Source organism: Cuculus canorus, chromosome 4, assembly GCF_017976375.1.
Source record: "Cuculus canorus isolate bCucCan1 chromosome 4, bCucCan1.pri, whole genome shotgun sequence".
NCBI classification, from domain to species: domain Eukaryota; kingdom Metazoa; phylum Chordata; class Aves; order Cuculiformes; family Cuculidae; genus Cuculus; species Cuculus canorus.
The window spans coordinates 29717607-29733521 of NC_071404.1; the positions used below are offsets into that span (position 1 = coordinate 29717607).

Genomic DNA, 15915 nt, shown 5'->3' on the forward strand with positions numbered 1-15915 from the left:
CCTTTCGTTGTGTCTTTCATTCATAAATATTAGTGATGAGTCTCTCCCCCTCTCTCTCAGTGCCGCCGGCTCCTGGCTGGCTCCCGCCGTCCATGCAGCTCTCTAGCCTAAGCCCACGCTCAGCAGTGTACAAAGAACACGAGGAAGCCGCAAATTCGTTTCCAGATCAAACTCCCCATCCATAAACTCCCACTGTGACCGTGGACACCGAGCCCTGCGCTCGACCCGCCGTCCTGGAGGGTCTGAGAAGGGAAAGCTCATTCATGAAATTAGGAGCACTCGGAGTTTTCATGAAAGTTTTTTTGGGTTGAGGCTTTTTTTTATTATTATTATTTTCTCCCCCTGCAGTGCAAAACTCCCCGCTCCCCCCTCTCTCCTCCCCCCCGCCCCTGCCATATGGCCAACCTCCCCCCTCCCCTGCACGGCTGGTGAAATCTGGAGGCAGAGACTGGCCCCCCTGCCTGCGTAAGAGCCTCCCACCGGTTCGCCCGCCTCCGGCCGCGGGGCTGGGGGCGCCGGCCGAGCCAGGGCGGCTCTTATTCTGAAGGGGCCGGAGGGGGGCTTCATTTCCTGACAGCTATTTACTTAAAGCAAATGATTAGTTTTGGAAGGATGGACTATAACATTGAATCAATTACGGGACGTGGTTTGTGAGACCATTACAGTCAGATCGGGAGGGAGGACGAGTGGGAGGGCTAGAGCGCGGCTGAGCGGGGAAAGTCACAAAAGACGTGGACATATTTTGGATATTTTACAATCTGCAGCATTGGGACTGCGGATTATAAAGGAGAAGGTAAGAGGTGAGGGGCGGTTTCCCCACCTTTTTTGTTTTCCCCATCTTTTTTGTTGTCCCATCTTTTTTGTTTTCACCTTTTTTTTTTTTGTTTTCCCACTTTTTCTCCCGCTTGTTTTTTTTTTAATCATCTTTTCCTTTCTCTGTTTCTATTTTTTTTTTTAAGTTGTTGTTGGTTTAGTTTATTTTTTCCCCTTTCTCCTGATGCTCTGAGCCGGGCTCCCTCCCTCGGGGGCTCCGGGCGGAGGGCAGCGCGGTCCCTGCCCTCCTCGGGCCGTCGGGGCGCGGCGGCGAGGGGCGCGGGCAGCGCTAATGACAAACACATTGGGACGGAGGGGCCACCGCGCCGCATTCCTGCCGCGGGGGCGGGAGCGACCCGCCGGGGGGGACAGGGGAACGCGCACCGACAGAGTAAGGTAGGGTAGCGCGCAGAGGTTCCCCCTTTTTTTCTCGTATCCTTGGCTGCCTTCGTCCAGCTGCTCTCCCTTCCCTTCCCCCACCCTTTGTTTTTCATCACCTTCCCGTCTTCAGATCCCCCTTCCCCAGGACTGGGTAGCCTAAAACGCCCCAAAATCCCGGGCAGGGACACGAACTCACACCCTCCCTTCCCCGGCAACCCGATCTCCATCCCCGCACGTCCCGTCTTTTTCTACGCGTCTCAGTGGAAGGGAAGATGCTGAATTTAGGCGGGACTGGTACCTGAAGCCTTTCCAGCTTACAGCCTCCTCTCGCCACGGGAACGCCAGCGGGAGCCCACCGCCTCCTGCCCCGGAGCAGGGCAAAGCCTTCGCGGCCACCGTTTGGATTTTGTCGAGCGCGAAGGTTGCAAACTTGCCAGCCTCTGCCAGGCTGGAGTCCCCTGGAAAAGTCCTAGGAGCAAGTAGGAAATGGCTTTTTGGCTGTTCGAGGCATTGCTCAACATTTTTGGACGAGGATCCAGCAGCCCAGGAGCCGTTCCAGAGAACAGGACTTGGACAGCTTTTTCTGGAGCCAGCAACGACAGATGCAGGGAGGCAGCAGCAGCCTCGGGGCGCAGCCACGGGGCCCCGGAGCTTGCCCGCATCCCGGCGGCTGCGGTGCAGAGGCGGGGGCGATGCCCGGGGCACGTTTCCAGCGCCCCTCGACGGCATTTTCGGCGCGTCTCTTGCAAGCGCTCCAGCTCCCTGGAGCTCCTCCAGGGCCTGAGGTTGCACGCTCCGGGAGCCAGAGCATCCCCTCGGCCAGAGCGGGGACCGACGGACCCGTCCTCAGGGCTGTGGGCGCGTTGCTCTCCGTCGGTGCTACAGCTCCGAGCCAGGGCACAACATCTGCCCCCCGCGAAGGCTCCCACCCCCTCCCCCGACCTCTCTTCCTCGGGGTTCGTGCCTGGACGAGAAGCCCTCGGTCGAGTCACAGCGCCAGCAGGATTAGCCACCCTCAGAGGCAAACACGGCTTCACCCTGACCCTCTCCATCTCCCCTATTCTGCTTTTCTTTTTCCTGGCTACCTTGCATTAGGGGGAAAAAAAAATCGCTCCAGCTTGGCAAAGGCTTTCCTATTGTTTCCCAGACAAACAGAGAAGTGTTTGGGAGTTGCCATCTCTGCTACGTTTGCTCGGTGTCCCGGGCAGCCTTTGATCCGCAGCGGTCCCAGACATCGGGCTCCGCCGAGGAGGAGCCGAGCATCGCCGCTTTCCCCTCCCTGGGGGCTGCCGCTGGGCTCCCCGCGGGCAGCACAAGCTCCTGAGCCTGATGGGGGCTGCGGAGTGTGAACGTAGTGTCCCGTTCCCCCCCTGCATCCCCACCGCAGTCTCGGCTTCCTGTCCCCCCGACGGGGCGCAGCAGGCGAAGGGGGGCTTGTTATGCCCTGGGCATCTCCCAGGGCCAACGCAGAGCCCAGCTGGGGTCTCAGCTCGCCTGCCTTAACGCCACATCCCTGGATAGGTCAAGAGATGGGATCAAAGCACACAGACAGGCATCAAAAGTTCCCCTGTCATCGACTGATCAAAATCTGAACTGTGGAGATCCAACTTTTAACTCTGGATCTAGAAATGACAGGGAAAGATCTCCCAGCAAGAGACTTTGGTTTTAGTTTCTAGTTAACAAAGAGCATTTTAGAAAGGCCCTCAGCTAAACAGTGGTTTAGCCAACCTCAAAGCTTGAAAAAAAAGTTTGAAGCAAAACGAGACCGCACAAAGCACTGGGATTTAGGAGTTCACAAGCAAACCAGCTCTCCCAGCCTGCAGATGCTTTCCCACTGCTCTCCCACTGCCCTTGTTCTGGTACTCCTCTCCAGGCACTAAGGGACAGGAGATGTGCCAGTTCAGCTGCCATTGGGCACTGGGGCCACCTTTGCTGTTATTTGAACATTGATGTGTGGGAAATCTTCATGTGGCAGTGAGAGTAATATAAAGGTATTAAGTTTCAAGAAAGCAGGAAGTAATAAATATTTTAATGAAATATCTTCACAGTACTACAGTATTGAGCTAGGATTTGAATACAATGCATACAGACCAAAAAATCTCACATATCCCAGACCTTGCTGGTTATTTCCAGCTCTACCATTTTGTCTAAAAATGAGGGTGAAATATATGACCTTGTACAATCTTCGCCTCGCTTGCATCCATAGATCTTTATGGCCATAGTGGCAATACTTCTGAACTAAAAAATTTTAATGGGAAATGTTTGTTTCACTTGTTTTAAAGACCAGGGAGTGACTTCTGAGAGATTATTTTTCCTAGTGGTGGCAAGAATTGCTGATAATTTTAAAAAAATGAGCAAGTCAACGAGCAATCCTTTCTCTCCCTCTTGCCTTGCTCTCCTGGTTGACTCATGTCCTTCAAGCCAATAAGCCTTGCATGGACACCCAAAAGAAAAGTTTGCAACAACTAGACTTCCTAGCTCCTGCAGGCAAAGAGATGGACTGTTTTTTCCATGCCATGCTTCTGAGAACTTGAGTTGGGATCTGAGGTATTTTTTTGATATGATCCTGAGAACGTACATGACATATATTCGTTGGAAGTGCCAGTCTTTTTATTTGTTTGCTGAAACAGTCTGGAAATTCCTTTTGGGACTGAGCAGGGAAGTTTAGACTTCTGCAAATATCCTTCTGCCTTTAGCTTCTAGACTGATGGAGAATGTCCTCGAGGGTTAAGCTGAAGAATCTGGGCTGACTGGAAGGCTCACTGGGTAGCAGCCATCCTGTGTGTCCTGCAGAACCCAAAGCCCTCCAAAGGAGCCCAGTGCTGAGCTTGTCATGGTCTGTAGTTATTTCTACGCATGGGTTCTGCTGGACGCATATACTCATGAAGGGCTGTGGAACAAGCCTCATTTCAGGAGAACATTTATACCAGTCTCTATCATTAAAGAGACTTTCTTTTGTTGTTTGTGCCTTTTTTCCCTAGTGAAACTTTCAGACCCACTTTTAGTGCTGTGGGGCAGCTCTGCTTTGTGGAGAACTGAGTTTACGATTTGGGAACTGAGAACCAAGAAATGTTTCAGGAGGTCCTGTCCGAACATTTACATTCAGCTAGTGACACATACCACAAGGAGAAAAAGGTTACCCTCTTTTTCTTGGGCCGGCCTTAGCTTTTCCTGGAAAAGATCACTCTTCCCAGAAGGACAGTCTGCCACTCTGACAAAATCACCACTGAAAGTATCCAGTCCTTTCACGTAATCACATCATTACGTGCCAAGATTTACAATGCAACTACTGTCCTATCACTTATGTAAATAAACAGCAATAAGGACCAGTTTGGTTATATTATTTTTTTTTAAATCAGTGAACTCGCATTGAATTAGAATATAAGAATTTTTAATTTTAAGTTGATCCAGGAGGCCTAGTTAGGATTCCATCCGCTGCAGTGACTGGCGTTGCTTTCTGCTTGACGAGAGATGGGGCTCTTCAATGTGGATCAACATTGCCATCAAGTGGCCAAGAACATGAACTGTACGACTGGGGAGCTGGCAGGAGACGTTCGTTACATTCCCAGCCTCCTGGTAGACGGGCTAGATTTCTGTCTTGAAATAGGTCTTTGATTTACAGCAGTATGAAAAAAGTATAAATTGCTGGCTTTTGTTGGTCCACCACCGTGCTTTATCTCTAGGTCATAGAGACCAATCACCTAGGAATAGCATAATTTTCTAAACACATATTTCCATTGTCTTTTTTTTTTTATATTGATTTTGCTTTGTCTTCTACGGTACAATCAATGAAAGCTTTCTTGGTAGGAAGCCAGCACTTGGCAGCGAGTGTTTAGAAGATTGACTCCTTGCTGATAACAGTTCTTCAGATGTTCTTTTCCTGACGTTTTTATCACTGCAGCACAGAAGACAGATACCAAAATTTCAGCAGAATCCTTTCAAAACGCAGCGTTTAAAGTAGATGCAGTGACTGTTTTAACCTGAGCAATCAGCAGAGAGTTTGGTAAACCCCTTATGGCATCATTTATCTCTCACTATACAGGACTGTTTTAGCTAGTGATGTTCAAGGACTGCAAGAAATTAAGGTTGGCTCAAAGTTAGGTTGTATGTGTGCTGTCAATACTGGACTTCAGCTTGCACAAATCTACTGGATTCATTGAGGTCACACGAATTTACGGTTTGATGGAGCAGTATTAAGAATTGAACCTGATGTATTTATTAAGGGCTGAGGTTTGGGTGATTTAGGACACAGAGACCTGTTCTGCCATAAGGAAGGTAAAAAAGCCAAATGAGTGCATTAAAAAAAAAAAAATAGGTGACTGTGAATATGCAAACCCGTGGTGAGCGTAGTTAACTGGTGGTGTGGGAATGAGAAGTGTGAAATTGTACCTGCCATCGTGCATCAAGTTGAGTCCAGCACTGACATGCGAAGATATGCTCTAGATGGGACCCCAGCATGCTTAAATCAGATGTATGATGTAATTAAGTCCAATTTAAACAGATTTTGTGTACAGACGATGGTGAATCCTTAGTGCATTATTCTGTCTTTCACAGTGAGAAAGTGTTTCTCTAGGTCTTGATGAGATTAACGGATCATCGAGGAAAGATCAAAGCTCTGGGCTGTGAAAGAATAGCCAGCAGGAAAACGCACGTTTAGTTAAGTCGTGGTGGTTTTAATCGGCAGCCGTAGATTGAGGCACTCGGCCCTTGTTGATTTTTTAGCAGCCCAAGCAGGACAGCAAATCTGAAGTAGCACTTTGGAAATGCCACCATCTGTACTTACATCAGTATGGTCATGGGGCTTCAATTCTCACTTACACACACGGATCTGCAAGTTCACGTCAGCAGAGTTTCTGCAGACTGATGTGCAGGAGCTGAGCTAGCTCTGTGTTCTTTTCCTTCTGTGCTGCATCACTTGCACTGAGTAGTCCACAAAAACAACGCAAAAGGGGCAGAGATCTGCCTTTTCAGAGAGAAATGCAGAAGGAAACTTGGCAGACAGTGGGGTAAAATTGTGCTGTGGACCTTGGGAGGTTGTCAGATCAATAAAGCCGACCATGGCAAGTCTTTAAAGATCTACAGTGAGTTACTTTATCAGAAAAAAGATACAGGATATAAATGTGATAAAAATGAGTAAAAAGACTGAGAATGAGGGACTTCTTTGATGTCCGAGGATCTGTTATCAATGGGAGACAGATACATAAATACATGGCAATTATTGATAACTGAAGAATCAGGCAAAATGCCTTGTTTGTTCTAGAATGTTGTCAGCTGAATTTCCAAAGTTGTTTGTGTATGTTTTCAGGGGCTGTAAGTCTTCTAATCTTGCTTCTAAGACCTTCATGTTGGAGTCGAGTATCAAATACTTTTTTCTTTGCAAAAGCACACTGTCTGCTCCACATGTTGCAAAGGGAAAGAAGGACCGGTTCAGAAACACTCCTTGGCATGCAATAATTTAAGTTCCATATAGCACTGGTATAGTAGTGATAACTAGATGTACCGATGTGCTTTCCTATTGCAACATCAGGAGCTGAATACCAGAGGGTGAACAGAAACTCTCCAGAACCTTTGAAAAGTAGTCCCTGTGTTAGCACATCATCCTTTATTTTACTCCTTGATCCATGTTTCAGATTAGGAGTTATTCCATGCAGTCTTTTTTTAAATCTATACTGGCTTTAGGCCAAATCTGGTTACTATTAAAGTCACCAACAAAACATCCATTGATTTCAATGGGAGCAGGGGATGTAGAAGCTTCTCCTTTGGAAATTATCTAGCAGGCTCCTTAATAGTTTTAAGGAAAAATGTTAGATGGCATGAGAATTACATAGAGGCTTGTTGCCATTGTTGCCTCTTCAAGACAGATGCCTTAGGATGGTGCGTTTGAAAGCTGAAATTATTACATATGATCTATGACTCTCCACACTGTTGGGGAGAAGAGATGCTTTGCAAATGGCAGGGCTGGCCTACAGTCTGCCGTAGATTTATTCCATTAGAAAATTTCAGCATATGTTTTAAATAGCACGTCTCTCAATTAAGAGAATTCTTGCTAAAAAAGCAATAAACACTATTGTACTGTATTGTATTCAGTAAGCTATATATATACAAATGTACAACGGCAAAACAAAAATATCACACAGGATTGTACTATTTGTGTTAAACGTAGCTTTTAAATATGCTTTTTTCTCCCATAAAAGCTTGCAGTTAAGAGGTCAGAAGTTGCTACATTCTCAGTGGTGCCTGTGAGGGTACTGCATCCCTGCAGGGGTGTTTCTGTGGGCTCAGTCCTGGAGGCTGCAACAGGCAGCAGGGCTGTTTGCAGGCCGTTTGAGAGAAGGATGCACCAGGAGTTGGCTCCTTTACATTGCCAGTGGAGAGAAGGTCTTATGGTGTCTTATCAGCATTCCCTATGCTAGTGATGTGCCTGTGGCCCCACATGCCTCAGGGGAGGTTGTTGCACAAATCTGTGGGTGTGAGACAGGGTCTCAGGGCTGTTTCTCTCCTTGGCGCTGTGCAGAAGGCAGGGAAGCTGCACTAGGGTATTGCAGGAGAGGGGTCTTGCAAACTCGCATACTGTTTTCAGTCCACTAACTGGCTCCCTCTTGCCTTCTCCTTTATGTTTCAGTTGTTTGTAGCTATGGGTACTTCCCCACGGATGTTCCTGATCCTGGGATGTTTTCTCACAGGTAATGTTCCTCAGTCCTCTAAGCCTCTCCACCCTTACTCCTTTGTAAATACTTGTTTAAGCTTGCTTTCGTTGTGACCACTAAAACAAATACCAAATGGCTGCCAGCTGGCCACTGGCTAAATTTTTCTGCCCTTCTTTTTGGTAGGTTAAGACAAGAACTACTGAGATAACTATACTTTTGCTAGTCTGTCCCAGCCACTTTAGCACCGTTGCAGATGCTCTAACCTACTCCCTGCTTTGCCTGCCAGCAGAGAAAGTGAGCCTGCGTACCTCCAGCTGTCCCAGCCCTGCCACACTGGGCTTTCTCCAGCAGGCGAGGCTGCCTGTGTGGGCTCCCCGCATCCTCCCACACCACACCAGCACCTAACCGTACTCGGTGGGGCTGTTTGCTGAGCCTCCCAACATCTGCTGAGTGAATGGTGCTGGGAGGGGAGGGCAGGGTTTGCCACAGGGTGCCAAATATAGAAAGTGTCTGTAGATTGAGATAACACGTTCAGGAGTAAGAAACTGGTTTCAAAGCTGGTCTGCATTCCTGCTGCCGGTTTACTGCACAGAACTCACTTTCACACCATAGGCATAAGTAATTGTTTATCATGGGAAACCCAATCTGTTTTGTACAGGTCATTTGATAAACTGAAACAGCAGTTCTGTTTAATTCTCTATTTTCCTAGGGTGTGGATCCTCTAATTTTCCTTCTGGGAGCTGGACTTGAACCAGCCCACCTACAAATTACCTAGGCTTGCAAACCTGAGCCTCTAACTGTGGATTGCATCTGGAAACCTGTGCCATCTACAACATCTAATTCAATGAATTAGAGTTTTATTTGGCTATAAACCTTCTGTACATTTTGGCTAAAGGTATACTTGATCTACAAATTTTGGATCCAATCTCCCACTCCAGCCCTTTGCAGAAATAGAAGCCAGATGTAAAATGCAGGTGTTGGTCTTGGGAAGTGGTTTGTAGCTTTCAGTTTTGAGCCTGCTCGAAGGCTGATAGAATTGCTGGTTTCCTGATCATTGCTCTAAGGACCTGTAAGGACCGTGACCCCGCAGCCAGGGTGTGGGATTCACAAACCTGTAGCAGAATGGTGCCCTTATTTGGAGCTGGGAAGCTGAGGTGTGGATTGTGAGCCATCTCTAACTTCACCTCTGTCTTTCACCTCTTGATTTGACAAACAAAAGTAAGCAAGCAAACGTTTACCATTTCAAAGCAAAGCTGTTTTCCATCCCTTGGGCAAAAGGGCTTTTAACCAGGGCAAATTTCCTGGGACATAAGCATGTCTGACATATCAGTAAAAAAAGCTGCTGTGGTTCCTCTCTGCTTTCTTTCACATCCCTGTACTGAGGCTGTTCTGTGTGTTCATATGCTATTTACTCATGTCTTTTTGCAGGACCATTCCTAACATTTTGCCAGCTTCCTCTGCCGACTATTGTTCCCAATAAGAATGAAATGGTGGTACAGCTGAATTCTAATTTCACACTCAAATGCTCCGGGGACAGCGAAGTTAGCTGGCAGTACCCAGTGACCGAGGGAAGCCACAGGATAGACATTAGACATGAAGAAAACAACAGTGGCCTCTTCGTGACGGTGCTTGAAGTAGGAAATGCCTCAGCCGCTCATACAGGCTTGTATGTTTGCTATTATAACCACACTCAAGTGGAGGATGGAGAAGTGGAAGGGAAGGACATCTACATCTATGTGCCTGGTAAGTGGGGGATGCCTCAGTTGAATCTGGAGGTTCAGATGGGAGGGCTGAACTGTGAATATTCAGGAGAGGGATATTGCTGCTGGTAATTTGCTGCCAGAGGAAGACAAATTAGCCCAGCCCCATTTCCTAACATATAAATCAAGATCAGCCCCTGGGAGATAGAAAGATACGTTCATCTTTCTTTCTATGTTTTTTCCACACTTCTGGTGACAGTTTTAATTTTCAAGAACAGGGATTAATTCACAACTTTAGAGCTGAAGTCTTCTGACCACCAGGGGCTGGGTAGTAGACCTTAGTGGCCAGGTCAGCTCAGCTCTGGGAGAATGTAGATCCTTCAGGTCTACTTGGCCCCCAAGTAGGCATTAACATCAGTGTCAGTCCTTTGAGGGGTGGCTAAGGTGGATATTTTGGGATTTGTACTGACCTAACCAGTGCCATGTCGGACACTAAAGCAGTTGCCAGATGAGGAAGTTCATATCTTATGCTTAACCTAAATCATGCTTGAACTGAGAGCTGGAAAAAGCTCATGTTAATACATGTCCTGGGAAGTGTAAAGCAATGGATACATCTTGGGGTTGGCTGTCACGAGCGAGGGTGAAATGAGAAGTTTTATTGCTGGCCAGTCTGATGCAAGATTAAAAATATGGTGCTACCATGCAGTGCCCTGTAATTTTCAAAGCAAACACAGCCTTCCCAGGCCTGCACAGCTTTTCTCTTTAGTGGAGGAAAACCTGTTTGACTCAGAAGAAACAGCATCCCTTCTTTTTGGAGGTACCTATCCCCAGCTTTGCCTGCCAAGACCCTTGTTCTGACTGGAAATCTGTTATAAATGTTTTCTACCTTATCCATGAGATGAAGATCTTTATTGTCATAGCTGAGATAGGCACCAGAGACTGACCCACAACTGACTGCCTTGTCAGGATGTTTCCTTGACAATGACTGAGGTTCAGAAGTTGAGTGGCACAGCTGCAGGACCAGGAAAGATCAAGCCTGCAGATTTGCAGTAAATATTTTGAGCAGAAAACAAAAGAGAGAGAAAGAGAGTGCAAATCATCCCGGAAAACTGCAGTATGTTGTGAAGCAGATGATATCTGCAGCTGCAAGGAAGACTGTAGATGGGGAAAAAAGAAGCACCGATGGAACTTGTTTGAAAGGCTGTTTTGCAGTGGCATTAAGTTTTTGCAATTCAAAATGTGTGATTCAAAGACAGTTATTCTTCCAAGATTTTTTCTCCATTTCCCACAACACATCTAAAATGTTTGTGTTCATTCTTGAAGCAAGAAGGTATTGCAGCAGAAGCTGCAGGCTTTGGCACATGTATCTCGATTTCCAAACAGCTTTAACCGAATTACCAGAAGATGTTGCTGGTATTAAGCAGTCTTGTAACTTATTCAGTGAAGGAATATAAAGGCAAGAGATGGAAGATTTCTTCAAGAGGGCTTTTTGAGTAGATTTTTAAAAACCTCTAGACATCAGCCTACCAGTTTTGCAGAGCAGACACTGTAATTTTTTCCATTCACTAACCATCAAAATGTTATAAATGCAGTAACATATCCTTTTCTTCAAATTATAGAGAATGTTTCTGTTTCCACTGTAAACTTTGTCTTTACAATTGTTTTTCCTGCAATGAATTAGGAGGGCAATGGGTGGCAGCAACCCACTTCAGCCAAGGAGGATTATGTTGAGACTTCACACAATATCCTATTTTCACTAACAGCATACAGAAAACCAAACTAGGTGAATCCTGTTTCTGTTTTAAATTACAGTGGGAAAATGAATACATGGAGTTGGCAGTGTGTTTGGGACAGAGTGCTGTGTTTGGAATATTGCTACAAAGAGCCTGCCAGTGCAGCAGAAAGTCTATTGTTGGATGGATTTGGATTACTATTTATTAAATTTTATTATAAAGCTTCACACAGAAGCTTTAGGCTAGCAGGGATTGTTTGTTTATTCCAAATGGCCAAATGAAGATAATTTTGATATGTTATGCAATTACATTTTAAACTCAGACTTTGAATCAACCAGATAGGAAAGCTGGCATGTATTTTGTTGACTTTAAAAGAAATAAGACTACCAGGTGTTTGTTTGCTTTTTTTTTCTGGTTAAATACTATATTTTGAAAACCACATGCTGTGACCATAATTAACTGTGCCTCATAACTGTAATGTTGGACATGTTATAAACACATGAAGATAAGTGCCTTGTACTATTTTTGATGAAATGTGGCTTTAATGGTATTCAACAGAAACAACACGAAACTAATTTCTACTTTTTGACATTGAAAGTGTTTGGGTTTTTTTTTCTTCTTTTTATGCACCTCCTTCTCCGTTTATTTATTGGTTATAGGACAGCTGCTATTATGAAAGGAAGAAAAAACCTCTCATTGAAGATGAGTGATTTGTGCCAACAAAAGGCAGGATCACATTTTTATGTGAAGTGAAAGTTGCACCTAAGTGCAAATCTTGAGTTATAAAAGCAGAATGTTTAAGTTCAAATTTTTCTTTAAGATCTTTGCCTTACATATATCTTGATAGAGCTGTCTGTGTAAGGTGAATTCAACTTTATGATAGTCCCCAGCAACTGCATGAATGTTTTCACACCCAGTAGTGATTTTCTTGCTTTTTGTCACTTAACATCCATTTCCCTCCCCCTCACTAGGAGTATCTCAGAATCAGGTCAAAGAGGAATAATAATACTTTGTGGTTTTGGGTTTTATTTTTTTGTATTTTTAGTTCTGTATCCTAAATTGTCACAAAGGAGCCCAAGCCCTTTCCTGTTCAGTGCTTAGGTCAAATGCCTTGCCACATATCACATCAAAAAGCAAAACCAAGATACTGCGTGCAGTTACCACGCCCTACCTCTGAAAAAGTGGCGTAATACTCTGTACTAATTTTGCATATGATCGATAAGTGGTTATTGATTTCCAGTACTTGTAGGTGGACATACTACAAACAAGAGAGTGTTTAATTACCTCTTCTGTTTTACAGACCCAGATATGCCTTTTGTTCCTTCTATGCCAGAAGACCAGTTCATCTTAGTAGAAGAAGGTGATCCCACCATCATCCCTTGCCGGACAACTGACCCAGATGCTCAAGTGACTTTAATTAACAGCTTAGACAAGGCTGTCTTTGCTTTCTATGACAGCAAACAAGGCTTCATAGGGAATTTCCCTGCAGGCTCATATACATGCAAAACAATGGTTGAAGGTGTGGAGTTCAAGTCTGATGAGTTCCTCATCTATATTTTAAGAGGTATCTGGTTTTGTTCATTTAAAAAATAAAAAGTAGTAGTAATATTCAGCCCAGTTATTTCCTCACACTTGAAAAGCTTTATTAGCACCAGCACCACAGGGCTGTATTACATACGTTATTAACGATGAGCTCCTTGCTCCTGTGCTGGTATTCCTAACTATTTAGTTGCTATTTTAATTAGCGGTTACATGCAATTTTGATGAGAATAAAATATCCTTACCTTTATCTCCTCTCCCAGATGGTTAAAACAAAAGTCTTTTGTAATCCATGTATTTTCATCCTGTTTGCTGAAACATAACTTAAAATATTGATGTCTCCCAGTGGCTTCAAATTATAGGACTTTGAGTAGCTTGAGAAACAGCATGGTTAAAATATTTTGAAAACAATGTTTTTATTGGTCAGTAATGGATTCTCAAAGACAGTCACTGATTAGCAAAATGGAAAATTGCTTTTATACCATGTGCTTTTTAGTGGGGACGTTTGAGATAGGAACTCCTAATTGGAATTTTATACATAGTTCATTTCTTTGTGAGATAGAACTCAGTGCTTGTATACTTCATGCCTTAAATACACAGAGTGTATTTAAACTTTCACTGAATGTTCCAGGTAATTCCTCGGTAGAGGAAGTGAAATTGTAACCTCCTGCTGAAATGGCACAGTACGAAAATTGCGTAGTTTTAAAACTAAATCTGCTTTCTCTGTCTTCTCTTAGCTACTTCACAGCTGCCAGTTGAAATTGAAGCTCTTAAAACTGTCTACAAAACAGGCGAGACCATTGTGGTAACTTGTGTGGTCTTTGACAATGAGGTGGTTAATTTACAGTGGAATTATCCTGGGAAAGTGGTAAATATCTCTCTTTTTATTTTATTTTTTGATTGGAATGTTTATAGTTACATAGTGGGCAAGAAGGTGCGGTTCGAAAATATTTTTCTCTTCTCTGAATGAGGACAACTAAAGAGAGACAAGAAAGTAATTGCTTTTACTTTTATGTTACCACAAAAGAAGGTCAGTCCCAAAAGCTAGACCTTGCTGCTAGTAAGTATGCAAAGCATGAGAGGAAGGTGAGATGTGACTAGGAGTCCATCCTCTGAGGCGGGAGTGCTGCCTTTCAGGCCTTGTGCTCATTCAAAAAAAAACCTACTTTGTGGAAATAGAGAGATCTGGGAATGTGTCAGACATCTGCATACAGGTCTGCTGCTGGAGTTCTGAAGATCTAAAATGGCTCTCTTAATTTGAATTCTTGGGCATAATAGATGATGATAAAGAATTAAGTTCATAGACATAATTGTTCTGCATTATGCAGGTGTTACTTAAAATGACTTCTACAGTCAGTGTAATTACTCACCAATGAGAACCGGCTGGTAGGAAAATCTTAAAACTTTAAAGAACCTTCAAAATTTTCAAACTGGCATTAACATTCTTCTGCAGTGAAAAATTGTATTGGTTAGATCTCATCCCTGTTAGTGGAGAATTTCAAAGTATCCTGTGCAAAAAGTCTAAAGAGATGCAGTAGTTAAAGACACTACCCAATTGTGACCCTAAATCCAAGCTTTTGTTTAAGTAAGTTAAGAGCCTAGGAGAAAAAATTATTTGAGAAGGTTTAGTTCTGATTTCCATGTTGCACTTTATAATCTTTGCTGTAGGCCACTTTTCAAAACTGTTCCCAGCATATTTTTTGTTCCAGCCTCTCCTGATAATGGTCTACCATTCTCATCGTACTTTTACTTGCAGCAGTCCTCTCGTCAATAAATTATTCTTGTTTTGAGAGCAGGCAGAGCACAGTATCCAGCAACTTTTTGTAGCAATGGCTTCTTTTTGTCTGGTGGAGGGGATAAAAATTCACCCTACTTAATTTGAACTGAACAAATAAAATTAAAAATAAAGTCTCTCAGCTTTTATGTCTGAGTAGAAGGTAGGGTGTAAAAGGTAAAACACCTTTTTGAGCTACTCATCCAACTTTTGAATGGTATTTTGTTTTGAGTGCATAAAATATGACCTCTCAATCTCCTCACCTTTCTGTGTCTGCCCCCAAAAGGGTGTTGTATAGACACACTTTTAGTGCCTATGGCTGAAAATACATCCCTGACTGAGTGAAGTTTTCTTCCATACAGGGTTTAGATTGTTACTCTCACTGCAGTGGCATCATAGATCCTTAATGATGTGCTTTCAGCTCAGTTACTTAAGTAAGGTTTTTTTTCCTTCTCCAAACTACAGAAAGAAAAAGGTCTGATAAAACTTGATGATATCAAAGTCCCATCGCAGAAGCTGGTTTACACCTTGACCATTCCAGAGGCATCAGTGAAAGACACAGGGGATTATGAATGCACTGCTCGGCATGCAACCAAGGAGGTTAAGGAAAATAAGAAAGTAGTCATTACAGTTCATGGTATAGTCTGATTTTAGTGTCCAAAAATTATTAACATGTTGGAAAAGACCATTCTTGAAAAATGCTGCACAGTGTTGTTTACGCAAGACTTTTTCATTTACAGACAAAGGCTTTGTACACTTGGAGCCTCAGTTTAGCCCTCTGGAAGCTGTCAATTTACATGAAGACAAAAACTTTGTTGTCAATGTGCAGGCATACCCAGCACCAAAAATGTACTGGTTGAAGGATAATGTGACTCTGATTGAAAATCTTACTGAAATTGTTACTAGTTCTAACAGAGTCCAGGAAACAAGGTAAAAATATTCTTCTGACCCATACTTTGCCATGTTGACTTGAGTTTCTTCCCCAGAAACGTGGGCACTGTTGCTGCACTCTCTTCTCCTCAGTTTGTTCTTCTTCCTCAGTGGCATTTAAAAATAATTTTGTTTTCTACTCTAAAGGGCAATGCCTAATCTACCTCTTCTTACTGCTTTCATAACATCAACCTCTCCAAACCATAGAGATCTTGGTTTCTGAGCACTGAGCCTCTTCAATCCCTCTAACATATCTCCACACCAATAATTTCTAGCTGTTTCCAGTAATATCAGGGGGTTTGTCAGATCCCTGTAGAATATAACTATGTCCACTTGTTTCTCAGTTGTATGTTGGTAGTTATTTACTGCTTGAGTAATGACTTCAGTTAAAGGCATGC

The 15915-nt window shown here is 43.9% G+C and overlaps 1 protein-coding gene across 1 annotated transcript in view; it reads left to right on the forward strand.

Moving 5' to 3' along the window:
* Nucleotides 1-531: 531 nt before the first annotated feature.
* Nucleotides 532-15915, forward strand: part of PDGFRA (platelet derived growth factor receptor alpha) — a 34509-nt gene continuing 19125 nt past the window's right edge. The window contains exons 1-7 of the mRNA XM_009569848.2: nt 532-793; nt 7817-7877; nt 9270-9584; nt 12575-12838; nt 13551-13681; nt 15053-15224; nt 15328-15517. Of these exons, the coding sequence (XP_009568143.2) occupies nt 7829-7877; nt 9270-9584; nt 12575-12838; nt 13551-13681; nt 15053-15224; nt 15328-15517 (1121 nt within the window). The 5' untranslated portion in view covers nt 532-793; nt 7817-7828. The remainder of the gene's footprint in view (nt 794-7816; nt 7878-9269; nt 9585-12574; nt 12839-13550; nt 13682-15052; nt 15225-15327; nt 15518-15915) is intronic.